Source organism: Solea solea, chromosome 1, assembly GCF_958295425.1.
Source record: "Solea solea chromosome 1, fSolSol10.1, whole genome shotgun sequence".
Classification (NCBI taxonomy): domain Eukaryota; kingdom Metazoa; phylum Chordata; class Actinopteri; order Pleuronectiformes; family Soleidae; genus Solea; species Solea solea.
This window is the reverse complement of record NC_081134.1, coordinates 3,699,211-3,726,735: the sequence shown is the minus strand read 5'-3', so window position 1 is coordinate 3,726,735 and position 27,525 is coordinate 3,699,211. Positions and strand designations below refer to the sequence as shown.

The 27,525-nt window shown below is 42.2% G+C and overlaps 1 protein-coding gene across 2 annotated transcripts in view; it reads right to left on the bottom strand.

Moving 5' to 3' along the window:
* kirrel1b (kirre like nephrin family adhesion molecule 1b) overlaps window positions 1–26,333 on the bottom strand; it is an 80,869-nt gene extending 54,536 nt beyond the window's left edge. For both annotated transcript variants that reach the window (XM_058636997.1, XM_058637005.1), the window contains exon 1: window positions 25,908–26,333. In XM_058636997.1, the coding sequence (XP_058492980.1) occupies window positions 25,908–25,953 (46 nt within the window). In that variant the 5' untranslated portion in view covers window positions 25,954–26,333. The remainder of the gene's footprint in view (window positions 1–25,907) is intronic.
* Between the last annotated feature and the right edge of the window lie 1,192 nt (window positions 26,334–27,525).

Genomic DNA, 27,525 nt, shown 5'->3' with positions numbered 1-27,525 from the left:
TCTTTTATTTAATAGGGAAGTTAAGGACTTGTCGTTGTATTTAGCACTGCTGATCTCTAAAGAAAATAATCATTTGATAGTTTGATTCATCTACCGGGTAATAGTCGGTGGAGTCACACAGATTCTGCTCACGTTGCCCCTAGAGCTAAATAAATAAAAACAGCTGCACTCGTGAATGTGAGCAAATCCATACGATTGTGTTCTTTCTCCTTGAAACAAGTGAACATTCTTTCTTTCTTTCTTTCTTTAAAGCACCATTAAGTAAGTAAGTAAGTTGTGTTGGTCTCACACTGCAGATGATTTTCATCTTTGGCTGATCTATGTTTCTGGGCTCTCCGCTGTACTCTTGCTTGGGAAATTACTGCTATAAAATATTACCCTGTGACATAAATCGCTCTGCCCTATAGGGACAATCATTTTACTGCACATCAAAGTTAGTGAAGAGCAGTGCATCAAAGCCTTTTATCTTTAGAACAACTCCACAACACAAAGTAATGTCTTTGAAACCTAAAGATGATTTTTTTCCCCCCTTTTAACTTATTGTTCTTCTTTACTAATTATGAAAGCTTTAAACTGTGGTTTCCCGGAGAGAGTTGAAATCACTGAAACACATAATTGCTATTCCAAGCCGAGACTTAGTGATGTGAAGTTGTTGTCCTGTTTAAGGTGTGTGAGGTGAGAGAAGGTGGTCTGTGTGCGGCTGAAACGCCTCCTGGCCGGAACTTGTGTGAAGAACCGATTGTTATCCTTCAGATCATTGTCATTCCATGTCATCTAGGTCATTTTGGAGGGGCTTAAAAACTCTGCACGGAGGTCAGGTGTGGAGAAAATGTAAAAAAAACATAAAAGAACGCAACAATTTGTATAGGGGACACTTGCGTGGGGGACACAAGGGCCCATTCATGACTGGCACAGTTAAAAACACTTATAAGCTGAACCTCTTCACTGTGGACTGCACTGTGCTGGAAGTAAACCCTGATCTTAATCCACAGCACACACCGAAAGAACAATCAAACAAATGTTACATAAAAATGAAGTTAAGAAGAAAGACAAATTCCACACGTCTGCTGCCAAAGAGTCTTTTGTCCCCCAAATCTGCACAACCTTCAGGGACATTCCACAAAAATGACCCTGAGACATACAAAAAAAACTGCTCTTCTTCACATATCTGTGCCACATCAATAAGGTTGAAAGACTCAGACATTGCTGAGAGACGAGCGGTGGGCTTACTTACACATATATACTTACTGATGCACTACAGGTTTAAATCACACACTCATTAAACCTATATAAGAGTTTTATAAGAGACATATGAGATATATGTAAGAGCAGAGGTCCATATGCAGAGTTATTGATGGCTTTGTGTGGCTTTAAAGCTCAGTTTGCTCGGCAACGCACGTAAACGTCAGATTGTGCACGTTAGACAATGTCAGCACTGCAACAGTTGTGCGTTATGTTACATGAAACAAGTACACTGCTATTTTATGTTGTGGTATTTCAATTTATGGGCTCAGATGAGCAATTTAAGGAGCACCAATTAGTAATTGGTACGCACAGTTTTATTAATGAACAACACAATCATAAATTCACTTCAGAGGGATTTCCTAATGAAACACTTTCAATTCAAATAACTTCACCCAAAAAAAAACTCCAGAACTACTGACACCCCCCTGCCTTTAAGTCTTTTTCTCTCATTTTCTCCTTGTCTCTCTTTTTCAATCTCTATCCTAACCTCCCCTCCTTTCCTGTTTTCCTTTCCTTCCATCTTCCTCCCTCTCCCTCTTTCTCTGCCTCCCTTATTTCTCTGGAAGAGTTTTAATTAGCCAGTAGCCTGAGGTCAAACTCTACTCCTCCACATTTTGCCTTCACCCCCACACACACGCACAAGCATGCACACACACACACACACACACACACACACACATGCACACACACACGCACACGCACAAGCACACACACACACACACACACACACACACGTCTCGGTTTGTTATGACAAGCACAATTGATTCTCTCCACTCAATTCGAACAGCAGATACATGCTCCGGTTTCTGAACAGTGGAAGAGTTTGAACTCCCATGATGCAGTGTGCACGTGTGCACGTGTGTGTGTGTGTGTGTGTGCGCCTCTATCTTTGTAAAGAAAATGCAGTTTGTGGAAAGTAGGGGACATTTTGGTTAATTCTTGCTTACTGAACCAAAAAAACTAACTAGTTTGGGGCTCAAGTAAAAATAAGGTTTAATGTAGGGTCAGGTTAGGTTTAAGTTATGTTTACATTAACATCTGCCATCACACAGCTGATGAATCTCTGATCTCTGCTCTAATCCAAAATCTTGCTAATTTGATCACGACCAGATTATCAACATCCTCAAAATCCACCTATTCACAAATGATTTAAGTGATAATACATATGATAATGATAATAAATAATAACATGAACATGAATCACATTGTCCAAACCCTTCACACAGTCGATAAAACGGAACACTGCGTGAACCAGTACCATTTGTCTTTGCCTTCATACAAAATGCATTCAATGACCACATTTCCCAAAATTCATGACCACTTTTCTCATTCATATTCAACCATCTGCAAAACACTGTGTGTTGAATGTGGCGTTTTCTATTCAATTTAAATATAAACATAGCCGATTTCAGCTGGAAGCTTAGGCAGACGAACGCCATGTTTCATTTTTGACAAATTTCCTTAAAAAAGTTTACAAAAAGGACCCAAAAGATTAGCTGCTACAGGAGGGTGAGGTGAATATTTCACAGTCAGGACCGAGTGCTGGTAGACAATAAAAAAGAAGAAAAGATTCTTTAACTATAAATGATTACTCCAGAATGTCAGTGTTGTTTTGCACATGTCAGTTACTACATAGAAAGAGTAAAGGCTACTGATGCAAAGTGATGCATTTCTGATTCGTTCTTGAGATAACATTTACTTTTGTAGACTAAATAAAGCAAAAAAAAAAAAAAAGTTATTTTGATACCAACAAATCAATAAAACTTCAAAGATGCAAGACCTGTTGTTAGTGTATTTATTAAATCAGGAGTTTGTGCTTCTTGACTGAGCTTATTTTGAGACATGTATGACGTGTTTTGGTGATTTGAGGGTTAGGGTGTCAGGACTTTTGCCACCCTCATCGTCTGTCCTTTGTTCTGATTTGTCTTCCCCTTTCCGTATGCAGCCTTGAGTACCTTGAACAACACCATACAAGTCTAAATTGTGTATGTGTTCTTGTATCTGTGGCTTTGTGAGGACCAAAAAAAGGATATTTTGGCTGGTCCTTGCATCTTTAAAGGACTTTTTGGGGGTTAAGACCTGGTTTTAGGGTTAGGGTTAGGTACTTAGTTGTGATGGTTGAGGTTAGCGACTCTTATGTCTATGAGGGTCCTCACTATGAATGAAGCGCAAACGTGTGTGTGTGTGTGTGTGTGTAGACTGCAGCCCCCCGGAGGTTCATGCGACATGCAACATTAGCAGTGACACAGAAAAGATGCAGCAATTCAATTTCTTGTGCATAGACACACACGTGCACGCACACACACACACACACACACAGACTTTTATCTTTGTAAGGACACTCACTGACATAATGCATTCAAGACCCTTAACCTAACCACAATGACTGAATGTCGAACCACAACCTTTACTCTAATCCTGTGATCTAAACCTAATTCCTGAAGTCGAAACCCTTCAACAACCCTTTGAAGATGTGACACACACACACACACAGACACACAATCTTGGACTTCTCCTCCAATGTGATGAATTTTTCATCCGTTTTTTTTTTTTTACTCTAAAATCATCAGTGAAGAAATCTTGTTTTTGTGACCGACTGCTGGAGGGAGGAGGGAAATGAAAAGTGATCTCTGTGGAGTTGGGCTGGAGGACTCGCTTTTTAAAGACGGCTCTTTGCTCCCACACATGCAGCCATGGGGCAAGTGTCTGTGTGTGTGCATTATACACATGCATATGTCATGACAGCAGAGAGTCAGAGTATCTATGCTTCCATGTCTGCGTGTATTGTTGGGCTTTTTTAGTTTGCGTTTGTGTGTTCATATCAACAAATGCATCTCTACCTGACAGAGTGTGTGTGTGTGTGTGTGCGTGTGTGTGTGTGTGTGTGTGTTTACAGCAGAAGGTTTTTCATTAGACAAAGTATGAAGGAGGTGGGGGGAGATAAGGAGGAGGTTGGAGGGAGGACATCTCAGTCACAGGACTATCAGCAGGGAAGCAGCTCCATCGGACCATCCATCCATACACACACACACACAGTATCACAAAACAACAGTACTTCAAGAGTAAGTACAAACGCATTACTTTAAAGCGAGTATCTCATATTTGAGAGTGTAATTCATCTCAACTAGGCGCTGCACCGTATTTCAAATGTTAAAGTGAAATAAAAAAACTCTACATCCTCCTGTTGTCTTGAGAGATATCAGTCGTGTCTGAAAACGCCGCACAAGGCAATCGGCTGAGTCCCAGTGTAAAAATACACTAAGTGTTCTCAAGTAAAAAGGCTGCGTTCAAAATCTGGGTTAAGTAAAAGCACGTAAGTACAGGAATAGCAGAGATATACCCGGGGGTAATAGAGAGTCTCACTCTTTAATTACTGATGCATTAAAGATGCAAATGTATTAATATTGTCTGACTCCTATGGTACGTCCTAAGTGTCGTACGTTTCTTAGCAGTGGGAAGATGTTTTCAAAGGTAACAAATGATGAAAAGTCATTTGTATTTTAAATGACTTTTTTTTGTGAAGATCTATTTTGTAATACGCATGTGCGGAGATTCAAGAAAAGTAAACACAAAAGTAAAACTTCACTGTTGTCACCATGTGGTCGTCAGTTCAAATCCTACTTCGGGTTTTCTCCAGGTTCTCTGGTTTTCATCCCACGGGTTAATTGGACACTGTAAAACTTTAGAGGAGAAAAACGTCGACAATGAATAATTAAAATCTAAAAGTGCTTTATTTTAAATCTATTGACACTGGTTTCTAAATTGAACCTTGAAAGTATTCAAGGAAAGTCCATCAATATGGAATAACATTTATGTTTCCATGTAAACCGATATATAAAAAGGACTCTGTGTTAATTTTACTTAACTTTTTTAGCCAATTAAAATGTTCCTACATGTATTATCTGTGCAAATAGAAATGTTTTAAAAGAAAGTCGTGAAAAGTAATCGTGGAAGTTGTGTCTTGTGTTACCATGATCACCGTGATGCACTCACACTCATCTCTTTATCTAGTCCAACAAAATGCTTGTTTTTTTTGTTTTTTACTTCAACAGTCCTCAAACAAACCTGCTCCAGTGTTTACCCACAAACCCCGGCCTTTGCATATGATAAACTTCCCAAATATCAAAGACCCAAAGGCATGAATCACAAACAGCTCACATCCTGTCTTGGCCTGAGTGAACGTCAAGCTTCTGTCAGAAACATCACACTAAAGGAAGGTTGACTTTCTCTTCCCAAGGGAAAAAAAACGAAACAAAACAAAAAAAAAAAAAATCCAACAACAGCACGCAGTCACAAAATCAACTGTTTGCATCCTTTGGAAAACAACAACAGTGAGCTCTTCATGTCTTTCATTTAGTGTGTGACAGAGCCTTTAAGCACTTCCACAGTTTGTTCATGTGTACCAGCTGCTGTTGATATGGAGCTGCTCAAATTCATGCTGCATTTTTTTTTCATTTAATTTTAACGACTGCACTGTTACATAACGTGCAAATATTCTCAATGCTGACATGTGTGGAACTTAATTACATTTCGGGTCAATATCTTATTAAGAAAATAAGATTACGTTGGCACACACTCTTATGCCGTGACACAAATTTTTTGCATAATGAGATGATGGAGTTGATGCAAAGACGTGAGAAGACTCAACTTTACAACAGTGGAGTGTAACGGTGCAAACGTCTCCTTCAGGCGGTTAACGTGTGAGACACAGCACAACATGTAGACACTAGGAAATATCACTTCAAACCAGTTGCTGGTCTTTGAAACAGCTCATTTCAGGTTATTGTTACATCAATTCTTACATCAATTCTGCAAACAAACAACTAGAACCAGGAAACGGGATCATTATGTCAAACTGAAATACTTTAATAGTGTTTTTATTTACAGTGTTTATGTACAAATGAAAAATGAGCATATAACACACACCGACTGGCTATTTGTCTACAGATGGATGGGATTGATGGGAATACCAATATTAGAGACAGGACAAGTGTATAATGTATGAGCAATGCTGGGACAGCAGAAAAGTCCCTGAGGAGACGAGCATCTATGCTGTTCTAGTATCTGTGCTGTTCTGACAAGGTAACGGTGACTTTTTAGGGCTAATAACAATAATAATAATAACAATAAAAAAATCTCGGTTCAGGCTCGGGCAGAGATTCTAATCTCTGAGGCAGAGAAGGCTCCACTGTCGTGTATGTTTCTGCAATGGCGTCAATCAAAAACTGGTTCCGCCTTTCACACAGTTCCTCCAATCATCACACAGAAGCCCAGCGCCTGCCCACTGCTCCACTGACTCGCAGAGAAGCTGAGCTTCCGTGGAAGTGACGTTTTGTCCAATGACCGCCGATCTCACCGCAGTGAAACAAAGAAACCTATTCTGTGTCGTCCCATAGAGAAAAGTTGAAGCCGAGCTTCAAGTGGTTTTAATGTGGAGGCTGCTACGGGAATACGGAAATCACGTAAGACGATCCGTGATAAACAGCTGATTCTGAACAAACTAGTGAAGCGCTCTAATCGCATATTGAAATGCAAATACAACACAGTATTTTAGAGGAAGCTGAGCTTCCCTTGTCGTCTTAGAGCAATCTCCACTGCTTCAAACCCATTTAATGCATGTGGTGAAACACAAAATCAACCTTTCTTGGAATCTGCTTCCACCAGATACACTATCTCTGAATGCAAATAATCTGTTACTATTGGGATCACTGCATATCCACAGCATTTGTTCAAGGCCTGCCCGAGTGTCACACTGATTCATCTTGGCACGAATCCCACTAGGAAATTGTTATAGGGCTCCAGCAATGATTAAAGAAACACTTTCTCATTATTTCCTCTCAAACAGGCACAGTTACAGTATCAGCGCAGACACAAGGTGGTGAAATGGGTTTTCTGAGAAACTATATTCTGACTCAAGGTTACAACACCAGCTGACACTGGTCATTATAGCGGAGGGTAAAGTATTTGTGGTTGGAAGCAATACAAGAGAAATGGACTCATGTAATGGAGAAGCCACCACGAAAAAGGACTAAATTGAAAACACTTTGTAAGAAACCTGTGAAGTAAGAATCGATCTGAGGGCAATACATTTGGGAGAGAGTCCATTTAAAATGTCGCATAAATGATTCATTGTGATGAGTCACTGTTTGCATGTTTACGTTTTGTCCAATCAGTGATTTCAATACGAATCCAATTAGTGTGTTAGTGACTACTATCAGTCAGCACATTTCCATGCACAGTTTAATCGAGTTTAGGCCTCAGTCTTAGACTAAGACACTTGCCGAGTCTGAGTAGACATGCGGAGGAGAAGAGTGAAAGGTGAGATGGAGGTTTGTAGTTTTGTGTGTTTTATAGCTCTCGTGGTTGCAGTGTTTTATCCGAAGAATCGCAGTTTTTACATGGAGTAATGGGACTATGAAGGTTAGTCCGACTAAGACTAGTGCGATTTTAGTCGGACTAACGCGTTTACATGACATTAAGAAAACCAAATTCATTTCTCAGTCTGACTAAAATCAGACTTAAAACATGTACGTAAACACACTGATTGTTACTAGCATTATTAAATAATCATCCAAATATCATTTACGATTATAAAACCACCTGAGTTCTTTCTTACTCGGTTCAGGAAACAGGTTTCATTGAACCCTAACATATAAACAATGTGATTTCAAAGTACCGGACCGTTTTCCACATGCAGTCTCGTATAGTATGAGAAGCATTTTCATACATTTTTTAAAACCAACCATTCCTGTGGGGGATATAAACTGCTAAATGCCCCGTGTTGTTTTTCATCTGGTAACAACTGTGTCTTCATGTCTGGTGTTAAGTGCTGAGCACTTAAACAAACGAAAACAACTGCCTGCTGCAGCTGTCGATGATAAGGAAACTATGTTTAATGAAGAAAAAAGAAAAAAAAAGCTTATATTTCCAGAAAAAGCCAAGGGGTTGGATGACAATTCTCCAAATGTTCAACAGTAAACACAACCACTTTAACTTCTAATTCTCTTCATTGCTACAATCGAATTATTGATTAAAAAGGAACTTTTGATTAAGGTTAAAGGAAAACTAGTGTTTGTGCTTCGCTATCGGTGGTTCATCTCACCTCTAGTTGCTCTGGGACGCTGAAAATAAGATGATCCTTCAAACACATGTTCAAAGACGCCGCACATCTCGATTCTAAGATCATCGCAGCACACAAGTAAAGGATCTCCTTGATCTCCTGAACAGTTTCTGCTGCTAATAAAAAGTGTCTTTGTTTCCAGCTCCAGCATATTCCCGAGGTAACAAACTATTTATCTAAGGTTTCCTGACTCAAAGTTTCTGCAATTTTCCCAGGACAAAAGGGTCAGTTTGCTCCATTTGAAATGGGGGGAAAAAAGAGATCACGCTTAGTCATTCTGTCCATCCGACTGTATTTTCCATTGGCAGGGTGAAGTTAAGTCAGCTATGTTTCTTTTTTTAATCCCTCTCTCGCTCTCTCGCTCTCACTGAACATTGCCGTTATTTCACTGTTGATTTGTTTTCAGAATATAAACCTGATCACGATTAGTCAGTGCACACCCGAGGGCATTTTTCTTGTTGTAGATGAATCACAAATAGAAACAGCAGCGAGTTTATCCATCAGTACTATTTGACCTCCCTATTCTACTGAATTCCTTCGAGCAGATAACACACACACACACACACACACATCTAAACAAAATAAACACGATTAAACAAAAGAAACGTGACACAAATATACAATATGGTGTGAGGAGTTATTAAACTACCGTCTGTATCATTATGGTTGACATCACAGATGTTCCAATGGAAAAAGGAGAAGGAGAATTGAGTTGGAATTACTGAGTCACGATTGGTCTGGGGATTATTTAACAACGTGAAACATTAAGAATGGCGTTGTATCTTTCCGAATCACAACGTTGTTATCCCACAGGATCTTATTATCCCTGACTGAGAACATTGTCAAGGTTTGTGAGGGTAGAGAGGAGTGGACAGGCGTAATGTGACGCTCTGCCTTTACAGTTTAAGAACAAACATAGAGGCCATGAGAATGTTAAGTGCTGCCTTGTCCAACATTAACTCCATTTTCAAAGGTCAGGAGCACAGTGATGAATCGAGCACTTCATTCCCTGGCTTAGAAATCCCCCCTTTCTTTCTATCCTTCTTATTGTATGGTGGTCTAACCTCTGCCCCCCTCCTTCTCTACCTCTCCACTTCTACCACTTCCTGTATTTTCCTCTCATTTCTGTCACCCCCCCGTACATCTGTGGTTTCTCTGGCCACTTAATGGAATGCATGGCATTTCCTCACTCTTTCCCTCCCCCTGTTCTTCTTCTCCTCCTCCTCCTCTGTCCATCGCTCCCTCCCCATGTAATGAAAAGTAAACTTTGACATTCGTCAACTTGTCCTCCCATCAACAATCTGCAGTGTCCAGAGGAGGATGTTTTTCCGCAGCGTGGCGTCTCCGGGCTAAAATGCCACTGGCGACGAGCCCTGACCTCTTTGCCTCATTCCCTCGCTCTTTCATTGACTTATTATTCTTCTGTGTCATTCCTCTTTCTCTGTTTTCACATATTCTTTCTTTCATTTCCTTTTCTCTCCTTGTATTCCTTCTTTCTGTGTCACTTCCTAATCTCCTTTTCTGTCTTCACCCACTCACTCCTTCTGTTTCCCTTTAATTCAATTCTCTGCTCAGTGTTAATCTGGTTTTTCTTTTCCACTGAGCACGCTCGTTCTCTTTCACTCCCTCTTTCATTCTCCAAGTTCATTGATAAGGTCTTTTGCCCTCTTCCTTCCCCCAACGTTTCATATTCCAGTGCTCACAGCTTGAATCAATAGAAGTATCGCAGCTAATTCCACAGCTCTACATCAATACCCAAAGGCTCCAGTCTCCTCCATCACCCCCTGCCTACCTACTTTGAATATTCAAATATATATTATAATAAGGTGCTGTTTTTTTTTTTGGTAAACACATTAACGCGCAGAGCGGTGAAGGGTTTTCGGGTTTTCAGCATTTTGAATAGCAGACATTTACCTCATCGTTTGGATTTTGTTGTTTATGATGACTTTTTTGGTTCAAACTGCCTGAGAAACAAAGTAAACATAGTGAGAATGAACCACTGAAAGCTCATGAAGTGGTTCTCTACATGCATTAGTAAGCACCGTTGGATCAGGCTTTCGTTGCCAGCAAAAAAAAAATCTATTGCAAAGCTGTCTTTTTCTTGCCGAAGCTGAAGCAAACATTTATGGACGGCATGTGCTAGATTTAATAGTATTATCCTCACAGGTGAGACGTTTTTTTTCCCAAAATGTCTGCATACTGGACTGAAACACAAAGTGCTGAAAGGACAAACCAGGGCCAACGTGAGCTACAGGAGCCACGAATATGGCTGTCTTTCTTTCCCCCTGTCTTAACCCTTCTTTTTTCGATCGCTACACATGTTCTCTCTCCCTCCGTCTATCCTTTTATTCATCCCTTGCCTTCCCCAGCAAATCCAAAAGTTGTGTCGCCATAGCAACAGCTGCTGTCTGCAAAAATTACCTAAATCCCTCCCCTTCTTTTTTACCGTGTGTTCCCGGTGACATTCAATGGATAGCGTTGCATTCTGATGTGGGAACAAACAAACGAGTCAGGCGGGGATGAAAAAGCAAAACACATATACATTTACAGAGATGGGGGAAGAGGAGGATGCTGAGAGAATGACAGAGCAAAGCAGCAGAGCAGAAAGAGGAGAGGAGGGATTAGAGGTGGAAAAGCCTGGTGGCCAGAGAGGCAGCCAGTCAGCCAGAGAGAGAGAAAGCGGAAAAAAAGGTTTGAGACAGAAAGCAAACACAGACTGGGGACGGAAGCAGCAGAACAGCCAGGCTGACACACAGACAGCCATGCAGCTACATAACACATAAACAAACAAATAAACAAAAGAGTAAACAAAGAAAGGCAAGCCGGGGGCACACAAACACCCCGAGGCACACAGACAAACAGAGAGGGAGAAAGACAGACGAAGAGACTGACCCAGCGAGGAGGGCGCCATGTGAAACAGGTAGCAGGCAGAGGCGAGACAGACATGTGTCGCCATGGTAACACTGAAACCAGTGAGTAAAGGAGAGAGGGAATAAGAGAGGTGGTTGTGGTGGTGGGGGTTAAGAGGGAGAGAGATATAGGAAGCATGGCGTCCCCATAGTAACACAAGCAGAGGGATCCTGTGAGAGGGGATGCAAGGCCGGCATGCACACACACACACACACACACACTTGCACAACAACGACACAAAAGGCACATTAAGAAAGTGGGAAACCTCGTTCTTCATGTCCCCCACCTCCACCCCTTATCTGAAGTGCCTAACAGCCTAATTTGCATCAATGTGCTTATGTTGTATGATGCATTTGTGAGAACTATGAGCATCTTAATGCATCGAAGTCTTAAGAGAATTAATGCATCCAACATGGCACTCGTGATCCTCAGACTCAGAGTGAGCAGTGGTATTATCTCTGGGATGAAGAAAAAAAGCAAAAAAAAAAGCATGTAGTTGTGGAGAAACCCAGCTGGATGGTGTAAATTATTACAGCTTGCAGCATTATTCTTGGTTGGACGGCATACAAGGCAATCTGTTGTCTTATCATGTGTGCAAGAAAAGGCCAGTTTCCAGGATCATGGCTGAGCCAATTCGGCAAAGACAATCACATTCAATTGAGATAAAGCCTCGGTGGAAATCATGTTGCTGGGAAACTTTCCCCGGGACACTTATCAGACGCTGGTAATTACTCTTCAGCAAACACGCCAGCAGATTTGCAATCATTGTACCACTTAATCAGAACATTGTGAAAGCAAAAAGGCTGGTGGCAAAATTTGACAAAATGAGTCAGGTTGGTTGACCTGAAAGTTGTGCTGACTACATCATTGCCAGGAAAAGAGTCACCAAATGTGGATTATTTTACGCTGAGCAGCAGCAGCAGCAGCAGCAGCCGTGTCTCAATGAGCCCAATGTTATTGAACTGAACAGAGCACAGAGAGCTAAATGAAGCTAATGGCTAACACCAATTCCAGTTGGCACGTGCTGCTTTAGAGGATCATCGAGAGCCGTCGCAGCTGAGCTCAAAGAACGGACTGTTTTGGGACAATAACTGTCGCTGGAGTCGTCATTTTTTTCTTTTTGTTTTATGCATAAATAACACTTAATAGCTAATAGCTAGCCGGCTAATCCAGTTGGCACCTAGTGCTGTAGAGGCTCATCAAGCTCAAAGGACGTGGATGGGTGTTTTTGGAAAGTACTGGAATTTAAACTTGAACTTTTTATTTAGTTTTAGGCATAAATAATGGCTAACAAATCAGAATCCCATCAAGAACTAAAGCAGTCAGACGGAAAAATAAGGCTTTTGATTACCTTGACATGTTTCCACCACTTCCTGTGGTCTTCCTCAGAAGGGTCATGTGATGTTACATGTGACATGTCTTGCTTCCTGTTTTATACAACCAGCAGGGGAAGACTTCGCCACCTGCTGGTTGTATAAAACGCTGTCTGACAAACCTGTATAAAATAACGAAGACCACAGGGAGTGGTCGAAACATGTCAAAGTAATCAATTGCATATTAGTTAAATATTTAGTTTCACCCGAAACATTTAGATTTAACATTTAGATTTAGATTTAACATTTAGATTTAGATTTAACATTTAGATTTTGATTTAGATTTAACATTTAGATTTAGATTTAACATTTAGATTTAGATTTAGATTTAGATTTAGATTTAACATTTAGATTTAGATTTAGATTTCACATTTAGATTTAGATTTAGATTTCACATTTAGATTTAGATTTAGATTTCACATTTAGATTTAGATTTCACATTTAGATTTAGATTTAGCATTAGGATTTAGCATTTGGATTTAGATTTTATCTCTAAGTTGACAAATATAGTTGTAAATGTGCAAAAAAGTAACCCTCAAAAATTCATACCAGTTTTTTTAAACATTGTTTAAAGCTAAATGTGACAAAATGTTGCAGTTATTTTCAGTGTGAGCCGCGTTACAAACGGCACCCCATATATAACAGCTTCCACGCTTCTGGAAGATTTTCCTCAACATTTTCAAATGTTTCTATGGGAATTTGTTTTGTCCATTCATACTGTAGAGCCTCTATGAGATCAGGCACTGATGTCGGCTCACAGTCTCTGTTCCAGTTCATCCCAAAGGTGCTCGATGGGGTCGAGGTCAGGGCTCTGTGCGGGTCAGTCAAGTTCTTCCACACCAAACTCGACAAAACCACATAGTCGTTGCTCTGTGCACTGGGACGCAGTCATGTTGGAATAGAAAAGAGCCTTCCTCAGACTCATAGCATTGACCAGAACGTCTGCTGAAGTTTGTCCTTCATTAGAGAAAAAGGGGCCGAGACCAAAGCCTGTTTGACACACACAGGTGTGGCCAAATAGTGTATGCACCAGGCAATATGCCAGCCAACTCGTCTCTTTGGTGGCTGTTTACATAAAAAGATGGTGGATAGCTCCAGGATGGCAAAACAGTCACGGACAAGCAAACGGGAAAACATTTACCAGTTCACCGACGAACCCAGGAGACAGCAGAGTTGGATCACTGCCATGAAACGTACTTGAAGCCAGCACAGAATACAGAGTGATGGGAACCCACAAGCAACGGATTCTGCAGGTTTGGAATAATGTCTACTCCGGTTGTTTCTGGTGGCATTGCACGGGTCTGTCAGCTTCTGTGATACATTGCGAGATCTCCGTGGATTTAAAGCGTGCTGTGAACTCTTGACACCTTTTATTTTTGCAGAGTCACACATTATCTGGAGCTCCACAGCTTTTACATCTTTATGTTTTAGGCATAAATGATAGATAGGAGGTAATAGCTAACCAAACATCCCGGTTGGCACCTGCTGCTTTAGAGGCTCATCGGCTATTGCAGCTGAGCTCAAAGGAAGGACAAAGTGCATAACTGCTTTTGGACGGCAGTGAAATTGTTGCAAAAATCATTTTTGTTTTATGCAGAAAATAATGCACCCTAACAAACATCAGTATTCATAGCTTCCACGCTCTTGACAGACTGTTACCGCAGGTATCATTGAAAATCCCCCCCTTTTCCCCAGATGCAGTTACTATTGTGTTGGCTCATTAATGCATGCTCAAGTCATAATTACTATATTACCAACAGCACTTTAAAGTGCCATAATTGCAGTGTGTGGCAGATGGCTTTTGGCTAACTGGCGTGCATTTACGCCTAATGGCTATTTGCTATCGGTGTAAAACAGGCTAATGGTTCGCTGGCCAGCAGCTATAGCTTAAAATAGACAGCTGTCCTGTGTGGGCTCGGCCAGAATTCACAATGTTCTCCTCATTATCTGCTGTGGTGCATTTACCAAACAATGATGGCCCATAAACGCAAATGAAAAAAAAACCCATAAACAATTTTGTTTTGTTGTGTCTAATGTCAGAGTTCACTGAAGCTAAATCCAAAAAGATTCATTTATGCAGAGAAATTGGCCCGAGTAAAGGACTAATTATGACGACCATTCTTCTTGGAAAATAATTAGATGTATGCGAGTCAGTATGAGGAATGTAAATCGTTAACGACCGCATACTGTTTATCATAACTGCTGTTCAAAGCCAGACTGTGCGGATGTTTACAGGCAGTAAGCTTCACAAAAGACATTCTTCTTGTTGTTTTCTTCTTTTTCTTTTTTTTTTTACAGCAATTGTATCTTTTAAGTCAAGAGCGAAAAGATGGGGAAACAGAAAATGTGCATTCCAATTTTTCAAACAAGCACGCTAATTATAAGGGATTAAGTAACCGTGTTGGGGAAGAGTTAGGAAAACTGTCTCAAAACCTTTTGTTCCAAACCCTATTAATTTCCCCGTGCTCAGTTCAGCGTTATAACAAGGTAACTTTATCACGAGCTGTTTCAAAGGACAAATCTACAAGGTGTTTTCCTGAGCTGTGGAGAAAAAACAGAATAATGTACAGAAGCACAAGCATGCGGCGCTTCATTGTGAACAGCTCACATTCACTGTCAGATCGTGCACCTACAACTTTACAGTGAAAGCATTCTACACTGAAAAAAGTTTCACAAAGTACACTACCAGTTTAATAATTCAAAACAAAATAACCTTTGGGCTGCCTGTGTGCTTGGCAGAGACATTTCACCAAGTAAAGACAACATGGTGGGAGCAGTGGCTGGGCTACTACAGCTTCTGTGTAAATGAGGCCTTTTTTAACTCATCTAAAAACCCACTAACATCTGGCTTCAGTCTGAAATGGAAAAGGTTACAATATACATTTAATCCTGCAATAAACAGGGTTTTAATGAAAATGTGACTCTCGGGTGAAGGCCAGACACAAGACTGACATTATAATGCACGTGTTAACACGCACTCGCAATTGGAAAAGGGGTCAGTCGTATTAGTGCTGTGGCTCCATGTGATGACATCGTATGTAAATATGGTAAACTATATATAACAAATATAGATTTCCTGCTTTTGTGTAAATTCCCACACTCAGGAAAGAAGCACTGAACACATTTGACATTATTTTATATAGAAAACAACACAGCTGCGAGTAACAGTGCGTGCACACACACACACACACACACACATACGGTATTACCAGTTCAGGATAAAGAATCCAGTCACTCTCCCCCCCGACGTGACCTGTGTCGGCTCTTATTTCAGATCATCATGTAGCTTCACTGCTTTCAGGGAAACAGATCAAGGCCTCTGTGGTCAGAGCTGTCTGAACCTGTGGGACTCTCAATCAATCCACTCCCTTCCTCACTCACGCTCTCTCTCGGCGTCACTCTCTGTGTTTCTGATAGCTCACTCACCCCTCTCCACACAGAGATGGAGGTCATGTGTGGTCAGGAGCTGAGAATGGACAATCAGGCGGCCGACAGACGGCCTCACTTCAAGCAGCTACAGTCACGTTACACGTCTGCCGTTCACAGCGTAAGTAAAATCCTCAGTGGTCCTTGGAGAACTAGGTTCTTCTTCTTCTTTTTTTGCAAAACACATTTCAAATGAATAGTTGAGAAGTTGTTTTAACCTATAAGTTATAACACAAATCATTTTTAAGAGCAAAATGTAAATAGAAACCAAACATAATGTAGAGAGAGTTACATTTTCTACTATAACATAAAGAAAATGAAACAAATGTATTCCCGACAAATATGATCTTTTTCAGGGCCATATTATCATTAAATTAATTAAAATATAATGAAAGTGTACAGGCAATTTCGACAAGACAGAGTTGAGGGAAGTTTTTGTATCACAGGGCAAAAAAAAAATCCTCATCTCAGGTATGGTTCTCAAACTGTGGTAGGTGTACCACCAGTGGTACGCAAGCTTCCTCTGGTGGAAACAAATAACAAAACAAAACAAAAGCATTTATTATAGTAATTCAAGTCACCTTATCTCTTGCTCCATCCTAATCTAATGTCACGTGTCGATGAGAGGGCTAATGATCTTATTGGGATTAAATCTGCCTCCTGTGAAAAGTCTGTAGCTGACTTTGCTCAGTCTATTTACGCCGCTGTGTTTAGACGTCAGTGACAATGGTGTTACTTGGAGAGTTCAGTATTTTCTCAGGTTGCACTCGGTATAAAAAGTTTGAGAACCACTGGTGTAGACGACAGAATAACGCAGTAACTCCTCTTTTCTGGACGTGCACTGTTAGTCACCTCAAATGATCTCGTTAGAGAGAATACGCATCCTGAACCCTGGACGTCTCCTCCCCCACTATTCAATTCTACAATAAAAGTGATATAATAGGGTTTTTTTTTTTTTTTTCAATGAGTAATTAATCACATTTTTAATTAACTTCCACGGCCATTCACTGCTGTGCTGTAAATTCGCTCTTTCTTTGCTTATCTTGCCTTTTCATTTTCTTCCTATATGTTTTTTTTAAAAGTTTCTCCAAGTCATTTTTTCCTCCCTCTTCTTCCGTTGCTATGGTAACACACACTCTCTCTTTCACTCTATCCCTCCTTCTGTCTCTCTCTGGTGCACCCCCACTTTCCCCACTCGCTCTCTCTCTCTCTCTTCCTCTCGCTGTCTCTCCAGTGGCTGGTTGGATGGTTGCTATAGAAACAGACTTATTTAAAAGAAGAGCTAAGAAATTATCTTTTTCCCTCGCTCTCTCCCCCCAACACGCTTGCTTTTGCGTCTTTGCTTCCTCCCTCCCCCCCCCCCACTTATTTTTTTTCATTCGCCCCATCTTTTTTTTTTGTTCCTGTGGGCTGGCGTATGTTGTGAATGTGCACACACACACACACACACGTGCACAGACACACACACTTGGACACCAATAATATGACAAAGGGAATATATTTTTGTCTGTTTTGACATTCTGAGGAAATCACAGAGTGATAAGAAAACGAACAACGGCTTTGTTCTATTGAACTGCTTTAATTGCAAAGGTCCTATTGTTTTTTTATTGTCACCAATGACTGAGACACTTGTATAAAACAGAATCTAACCAAATGAGAAGTTATCCTGAGATGTAAAAAGACACCGAACAACAAATGTTGCCGTCCTGTGTAAAGCAAAGCAAGTCCCCGGTCTGACACAATATCCACCTGTGACACCACTGTGGAAAAGAGAGACAAGCGATGCCCACTCTTCACTTCACTGCCACCGCTGTGAGCTGCGAGCTTATCTCCTGCACCCGAGCGTATCAGGCTTCACTGAGGGGAGATAGTGTCACCACCAACCATCTCCCCCTCTCCCCCTCTCCCCCTCTCCCCCTCCCCACACGGCATCACCACCTCACCCAGCTCCTTTCTCCTCTACTCGCCTCATCAAGCCTCGCCAAGCGGAGCGGAGCAGAGCCCATAGGGTGTTATCAGTTCCTGATAGTTATCGACTTACATTAAAACATAAGAGGAGAGAGAGAGAGAGAGAGACGGAGAGAGAGAGGGGGAGGAGGGAAACACAAACAGAGTGGGTGGTGATGGATACCAGCTTTCATCATCTGTAATCATGTTGTCCATCTCCATCTTTTAAACCGCCGCTGCTTCTTTTATCACCGTCGAAAATCCGCCAAAGGAACAGAAATAATAAACGGGGATGAAGGGATATCTTGAAACTTTACAAAAAAAAAGAAAAAAACCTCATTCCCATGCAAAGAAATCATTTAGCAGCACAAGTTCAGTGTCTGATAAGTGGAATAAGTTTGGGAAAATCCTCTCTGAGGGAGATTAGAAGGCACTAAATGTTAATTTAAGTCGAGCCGGTGCATGCTCAGTCTGTAGGGTGTGAAAAATTAGGATTATGATCATCATGCATAGGATTTTTCAAAGGAATGGTATTAAATATTACAAATGTTTCCTTTAACAGAGGCTTTAGTTTGGATATGGAGTCCTAGTAGAGGCTGTGTTATATACGCATGAAACAAAGTACTTAAATCATAATGATGCGTCCTCAAACATCATGTATGACATGGATGACGCTTCCTCGCCACACTGGGCTCTTATTTTTATTCATATCTGTGCACGTCTTCTGGAAGCCTCCAGAGTCGGTGAGAAACTCAACAACAAAGACAACGATGAATGCATGAACCTTTAAGCACGCAAATCCAAGAGCTAAGATACTAATGATGCAAAAATCAGTGTCCTAATTAGTGTGTGTGTGTGTGTGAAGAAGAGAGTGAAGAAATATCTGTATGGTGGTGAATGGTTTCACACTGACCTCAATTAAAATGCATTGTACGATGACATTACATATTAACTGTATGGCAGCCCATGGCCAAGAGGTGAGAGAAAATGAGTCGCTGGTTCACATCCCAGGACAGGTCAAGAGCTGGGGTGCCCCTGAGCAAGGCACCCAATCCCCCATTGCTGCCCGGGTGCAGATAAGTGCTGCCCGGGTGCAGATAAGTGCTGCCCGTGTGCAAAAAGAACTAATTCTAATAAATCAATGCAAAGATGTGACAAGACTCTGACTTTGGTGACACAAACTCTGCTAAAGCTGTTTGTCCAATTGTACCTGCACCAGTCAGTATTGGTTGGGGACCGTTGATATGGTATCTGTATCAGAAATGGAGCGAGGCTGGGATGAGAAGTTGGATTACCGGCCTGAAGTTCCTGAAGTTCCTGGAGATGTGAGTGTCACTCGATCACAGCTGCTGTGATGCACTCGTGTCCACTAAACACATCCCGCTACTTTATAGTCTGTGTTTATTTCAGATACAGCGCTGGGTTCATGGCGGCCCTTTGAATGTAATAATCTGTCATTCAAGTAATCACGAGTTAACTGAGCAATTCTTTCATTGATTACGTGCTACTGGCTGCTGCGTAAGGTATTGAATAATTGTACTACACACACACACACACACACACACACACACACTTACCCAGCAGCAGCGGGCATAATCTGAGGCAAAGACAAGGGGTGTGTGTGTGGGGGGGGGGACCTTCTGATAGCCATCTTGTAATGGATCAGATTGATTTGATTCACTGCGTCGGACAATTTCTCATTCTTATTCCTCAAGATGTCTCTGAATGGATTTTATGTGGGAGGCCCATTCAACTCTCCCTCTCTCTCTCTCTCTCTGTCTCCCTCTCTCTCTCTCTCTCTCTCTCATCTCCACACATGAGACTCTCAGACGACGGGCTAGCAAGCGAGAAAGACACGGGCAGACATAGAGAGAGAGAGAGAGAGAGGGAGAGAGAGAGAGAGAGAGAGAAACATAAACTACCTCCACTCTCAGACTGTTTCATCTCACAGCCCTTCCTTCCTTCATACATAAAAAAAACAACAACAACGTTTAGACTTTTACATTTGATGTCTGAATTTCTTCTTCTTCCTTTTTTTGAAAGCTCCTCGTTGGAGAAGGCGGGCAGTTTTGGCTTCTCACTCCCCCCCCTCCCTCCCCCCCTCCCACAAAAGCTAAGGGTTACTTCCAGCCTTTTATGACTTTTATTGAACACACACATGCAGTGAAAGGGACCGGCTTTATTTATCCTCGGTGGGTTGAGGACTCTGGCGAGGGCAGTGCTTTGTGCACTGCAGCGTGCAGCTCGGAGCGGCGGTGAAATACGCTGGAAATGCCTGGAGCTGGCGAGGGCAGTGCTTTGTGCACTGCAGCGTGCAGCTCGGAGCGGCGGTGAAATACGCTGGAAATGCCTGGAGAACTCCAGGAGCTGCTCTCCCAGGAGAGCCCCATCCATAACAGGCCTGGCTCCTTCCCTCTGCTCCCTCTCCACACATAAATCTCTCCTCCTCCTCCTCCTACTTCCCTCGTCCACACGCCTGCATCACCCCCCTCATCTTTCTTTTTTACCTCCTCCTCATTAGCATGTCCTCCCTCTGTCTTTACTCCTTCACACCTCTTCCTCCTTCTATTTTCTCCCCACTCACCTCCTCCTTTACTATCCTAATACACATCAATCTCTGCTCTCTTCCTTCATTCTCTACTCCATCTCAGCCCTCATCCTCCCTTCCTCTCATCTACATGCGCCTCCTTTGTTTCCTCCACCTTTGTTTCCTCCATCCATCCCTCCCTCCATCCTCTCCTCTTCCACTACGGCTGCACCATTTAAGTAAAATATCTAATTGCGATTTTATTGACAGCAACTAAATTTCTTTCTCCTCTCATTCCCCTTCATTTATCTGTCCTTAACTACACTTCAGCACACACACCCTTCCTTCCTTCCTTCCTCATCTGCTCTCCTCCTTTGAGCTCCACATTTCTCCCTTGACCTCCTTCTCTCTCCTTTTTCGATACTTTCTCCTCACCACATCTCCACTCCTGTGTCTCCATCTTCCCCTCCGTCTCCCCGTTGACATTTCATTCCTCTCTCCTCACTCTCCCTTTGACGGTTACCGTTTCCCCTGCGTTTCCGCTCTCATTTGAAATGCCTCTCCTGGCTTCATCCCTCGTCTTCTTGTCCGCCCTCATGTACTACCTGATATTTGTTCTTTCTCGACTTCCTCCGCTCCCTCTCGGTCCTCCATTATTCAGCCCGACAGACCAGCTAGATTGATGAGGGTCGGGTCTAATACCAGACGTTGTTTTCTGTCAGGATCTGCACATTCTCTTCAATCTTTTAAGGGCCTGGTCAGACTCTTAATGTCCACCTGTGTCCACATTACATCAATTTGAAGGCGGAATGACAGGAAAGTTACCTTGATCTACCCAACGACTTCTCATTTCTTCAGATCGACTTATCTGTCAATAAAGTCGTTGGATGACGTCATCACGGAGGAACGCAGCTGTACAGCGATGAGCTCCGTCACATTAACAGTCAACTATGTATAACGTGTACTTTTCAAAGACATTTAAACAAAACGAAACAGCATCTTCAGGTTATTTTAAGGACACAACAGAAGGTGATTAAGATCTCTCCCATCCAGTTCTAGTCTGGGCTACGTCCACACCTGGAGGTGAGCTTGACTGCACATGTCCTCTGCGCAGCAGCACCGACACTGTCCAGTCCAGTTGGTGCTCAAACTTTGGTCCAAAGGGACAACGAGATCAAGCGAGAAAGGTCCACCGTAAACCGCACGCGTAACAACTCGACGCTCAGAGGCGACAAAGACATGGAAAAGATGGCGGGAAACGCCTGGTGAGAGATCACTGCCGCTGTAATGGAAAGATAACATTGAATATGCATGTGTTTAACACACGGAAGCCCTCATTTAGTATCAATGGAACCCCCAGGCGTGTATGTGCGCACGGAAATGCGGAGCGCCCACACACACACTGCTGCAAATGAAGCAACGGCTAATTGTAGTGATTATTTTTATTTATTCATTTATTTAATTAAATTGCTATAGATACCTCAAATAAAGCCTCCTATACCATAAGGATATCATATCTGTCGGATACTTTGGGATGAGACACACACACACACACACACACACTTAACTGCACCACTGATGCTGTTTGAACCTCTGCTCTGCTCTTAAACAGCACTCGTCATGTCATTCTTAATTATCTTCATTTGAGAGTACAAGGCTTCTTTTTTTTAACCACCCAATTAGAGACACAGAGTCAGTCAACCTTTTATATTTGCTTTTATGGCACAATCAGTACAGTGTGGCACTAATGGCCAAGGCTGGGGGTTTGATTCGTCCTGAGGCTGCTCATGCAAGAAATGCTCATCAGTGGTGCTTCCAATGAGGAAATCCACCAAGATGTTTAACTGCCAATGTTATTTATTAATATCTTCCTTGCATGTATTGGAGATATATACTATATATATATATATGTATATGTATATATATCATTTTTATTTTACTCTGAAGTCATAGAGCAACATGTCATTCCATCACTTCTGGTCCACTGCTTTTTTTTTGTGCAGAGAACTACCACGAGGCTCAAGACCTTCAGGAAGCCCAGAGGTCAATGTCTATTTAGTTTATGGTAATTAGATAAACAGTAAATTTGCTGTTCATTACAACGTCATGTGGAGTGAGAGCCGCGCGGGAACACTGTGTTCTAATTCAAATGTGCAGGGACACAAAGACATCGTCTCAAATGTGTCTTTCAGTCTTTGAACAATCACAAATTCTACCCAACTAATTAATGACGTAGCCTTTAATCTTCAGGAATCAGTGACTGTCGTGCGGAACGTCACCAATGACTGTCAACAAACTCGGATCAATCTCTCCATCGACTGAAGATTCTGCCGATATTTCAGACTCTTTCCCTTTTTACGTTTCTTTGCAGAGTAGGCAGTCGTCGTCAATGCTGGAATCATAACATTTCCCCTGAGGTGATGTCTACTTGCACCTGCTTGCTAGAACAACCAATAGGAGGAGCCCCCTCTCTCTAAAAGTTTCCCATCACAAACAGATTGAAGTCGAGGAGCAGAGGTCCAGTTGTGTCTTGGTTCACTTGGGTTTCATTACTAAAAATGAACTGACTTTGCTGGAAATGACAAACAAATCATTAAAGGCCGACTGAAGTTTTACTAAATATCGTCGGTCGTCTACATTGCAGCAAATCTGAAAAGTCTAGAGTCAAAAAGTTTTCTGGATACACTTCTGTGAAGATTGTTGGGAGCCTCCTGAGCCCAACGTGTGCATCGTGTTGTAAACCATCAAATGCTGATGGTCCAGCTGGGCTGCCGCCGCCGCTGCAGCAGACACTCCAGCCAGTGGGGCCCCTTTCTCTTTCTCTCTGTGCTTCCTGAGCGCTCCTGCTCTGCCTCTGTTCATCCTCAAACATCCCCTCTTGTCAACAGATTAGGACTGAACCCCGCTGTCTCTTCCTTTCTTCGTCTCCCCCTGCCTCCGTCTCTCTGTCTTTTAGCCTGTCTCTTTTCATCTGAGCCTCCGCTCTCTTCTCGTGATGGGAGAGAAAAAGAAAAATGTGCATGCGTGTGAGTGTGTGTGTGTGTGTGTGTGTGATAGAACAGGTGCTCGCAGTGCAAGAATTGCTTTGCTTGCACGATCGGGCTGCAAAAGAAAGTTCAGCTCAAGCAAAAGTGCTGTTCAAGAATCAACTCAGGGAAGCAGACTTCCTTTCCTGTGGTTAGACCAAAGCTGGCAGCGCAGGGTTGGTCTAACAGATCACACTGGCAACACACATATATGCTGTATATATAAACACATACAGGGCCATACGGTAATTACTGGGGCCCGCAGACATGCGGTCAACCACACAGCGATGTAGTTGGCCTGTGTTTGTGAGGCGAGCGGTAAATCAGGCTGCTCAGAGACACAGTCGGAGCTGTCAGCGGAGAGAAGCAGGCAACAGACACCTGGAAAGTCCAAACAGGCTAAACACACATTAGGCAGCAGCAGCTGCATGTAAGGGAAGGATTCACTCTGATCACATTTACAGGCTTACACCGGCTCAGCTGGAGAAACTGATCTGCTGCTCTGCTCTGTTTCTGCTGCTATGTTCTTTGCTGTTCTCTGCTGTTCTGTCTCCGGTCTATGCTGATCTATGCTCTTCTATATCTGTTCTCTGTGGTTCTGTGTCTGTTCTCTGCTGTTCTGTCTCCATCCTCTACTACTCTGTTCCCTGCTGTTCTGTCTGTTCTCCGCTGTGCTCTATTGTTCTCATTGTCCTGGTGTTTTCTACCGTTGTGCATAGGTTTCTTCCCTGTGCTCTTCTGTTATTGTGCACTGTGTCCATCACTATCAGTATAAATCAATTATGAATCAAGAATCAGAGCAATAAAAGAGCCAAAGCAAAAGATGCGATCAGAACACGGCAGAGGAAGCAGAAACAGAACAGCAATAATGGAGTCTTGTAATGGACCTGTCCAGTTTGCACACTGTCTCTCACCCACTGGGATTGACTTCAGTGTCCCCTGTAGATGAGTGGTAGACAATGAATGAATGAATGAAAAGATTCGTCATGGTGTCATTGTTTTCTAACATAATCATATTCGACCCTGTGTTATTCCACTCAGGTGGTCTCCAGCCTGAGAGCTTCACTGACTGTCTGTCTGTCTGTCTGTCTGTCTGTGCAGGGGACAATCTGCGGTTCATCACTGGAGACCCAGGTGCTGAGACAGGTACACACACACACACAAGGCTGTGTGTTCACATCAGACCACAACAATTCATCACCTCTGTCTTCGTGATTGTCCTCAAAACACAAACTCACACTCAGCCTCTTACTGTAGCCTCTGTGTGTGTGTGTGTGCGTGCGTGTGTAAACAGAGAGGGGGGGGGGGGGGACGGGTAATCTATCAAGGTGATCGATAAACAGGGACATTAATATTAGTAATGGGGTTCTTCTCCAGTTCAGTGAATATGTCTCCGTCTTTACGGTAAAATATGAATTTTTCTTGGCACCTGGACGTTTTGCAGCGAGGCCGTGTGCGCACGAGCACGTGAACGAGCACGCGAGACTCTGCTTGCATGCTAAGAGGAGGGTGCACTGGGTCTCTCACTCTCACACACAGACACACACACTTTTCATTTCCAATGGTACTTGCCTTTACTCTCCACACACACACTCTCTCTCTATACACAAAGTGATGCAGTGCGCGTGCGTGTTCCATGTGCGTGGGCGCGTGCGTTGGGAATTGATCCGGTGTGACTCATGTTAAAACCCGGCGACCAGACTGTGCACAGCATCCTCGTCTCATCCATCATCCCCTGCTGGCAGGTTATGCGCAGTGTGTGTGTGTGTGTGTAAAAAGAAAAAAGGTAGTGCGCGTGCATGCCTCCTCCGTTGACCCACACTGCGTTTGTTATGTGTCAACCACATTTATCCCCTCGTGCGTTTCAAAGGTCACGTCAAACAATGTCGCGTGCAAACGCTGCACATCTTTGTGCCCCAAACGTGCAATTGAAGAAAAGACATAAATGAACGCAACATGTCTGGACTGATTGTTTGTTTGTTTGTTTGTTTGTTTGTTACTACACTCTAAATCCCGTTTCCCTCCCACCAGCGGATCAGGGACCCTGAACACCCCAGCACTCTGTAACTCTCCAGCGCCACTGAGCTGTAATAAAGATGATGTCCAGAGCGGCACAAATCTATAACAGCACAACACATTTGCAAACACGCACGCACGCACGCAGGCGCGTGCGCACACGGTGCCAGACGCACAGAAAACACAAAGCGCAAAAGACGCACAGCAGCGGACAATAGAAGATAGTCAACAACATAAAAAAAGAAAGACACTGAGGCAGATAAAGGAAACTTTGTGGCGCTGCCACTTTTCACCTTTACGCATGAAACATCTCTCACCTTGGTTCAAAGTGATGGCCAAAGTTATGATCCACAGAGCTGGCATGGTTCAGCCGAGCGCATTCAGATTCATCCCCTCGGCTCTGCTTCTCTGAAAAGACACCATCAATTCCTCTCGACCTGCTGGATTTAGCCGGAATCCTCTTTGAGTCATGAGAGAAAACGGGGACAAATTAGGAGAAAAACACATAAAAGGAAGAATTCCGGTGTTTTCTTCTTTTTTTCCTTCTTTCTTTTCCTTAAGTCGTTCTCCGGTTTTCCTGTGCGTAAAATAAACCTGGTTCTACTTTTGTGCCATATTATTCTCTCTCTCCTGATTTCTCAATCTGCGTCCCTTTTTTCTCTATGTACCTCCTATGGATTCCCATTTAAACAAGACTGAACCTCTCTCTCTCTCTCTATCTCCGTCTCTCTCCCTCTCTCACACACACTCTCTCTCTCTCTCCAATCAGTGCCCCCCCACCCCCACCACCTCCTCTCTCCACCGCCTCCCTGCTCCAAAGCTCCGTTAGGACTTCGTGGAGAGGAGGCGGAGGGCGCCACAGCAGTCACAATAAGAACTGCACTTTGGACCATAAAATGAATCTAAAATGTTTTGAAAGGCGATAAAATAATGTATTTTTAAAATTGGAGGAAGATCTAAAGTGTAAAAATCTACAGGTATATTATCATCTATAGTTTTATTTTATTTTTAAAGAGAGAGCCATATTATAAATAAATAAAAAAAATTATAAAATTATAAAAAAAACAACAGTAATTTACACAAACAATGATGTTTACACAAAGTTTAAAGACAATATGACATGAACACAATATTTAAACAAGTTATTTGAGATTTTGGGTTCTTAAATGGATGTTTGCTCCATATAACAAAGCAATGGGTAAAACTGAATAATTTGGAGGTTTAGGAAACATCGATTCATCAACATTTTCTGGACCAAACAAGTACTCAATCAATCGAGAAAATAATGTACAGCTTAATCTATTTGGAAAAGGATCGTTATTTGCAGCCCTACAGTAGTTCAACTATGGTTTTTAATGTTAAAATAAAAAAAATACAATTAAAGTAAAAGATACAACCAAGAAGGCAAGTGAGAGCGAACAAAGGAGTAAAAATAATGCATGAGTAAGAAGTTAAACCAATAAAATGCAGAATAAAAAAAGAATCTACTCACCCTGTGTCTCCTCAGGGAGATACATAAGTAATACAACATCTTCAAAACAAATTCTTTAAATAAAGTTTGCCTCACAAACTCTGGTTCTTACCTGTAGACAAAGTGTCAAACTGTCCCATCTTCTCCTCTCACAGATATTCAGCTGTGTGAGCATTGGGACGACTTAGTCTGAGAACTAACTGACAGCACATGTGCAACGTAGGGCCGATGATTAACATCCATCCCTCCCCAGCATCAACATGTGGAAACAACAGTGCCCATGAAAAACCCCACAGAGCAGGAGGAGGATGAGAAGGAAACCACAAAGATAGAAGGAAAGAAAGAAAGAAAGAAAGAAAGAAAGAGGATCACGAGGCATTTACACAATTACACAAACATCTTATTTTAGCAATAATAAGAGAAGGATGGTCGCCAATATGAAAGGAAATTTAATGGAACTCAGT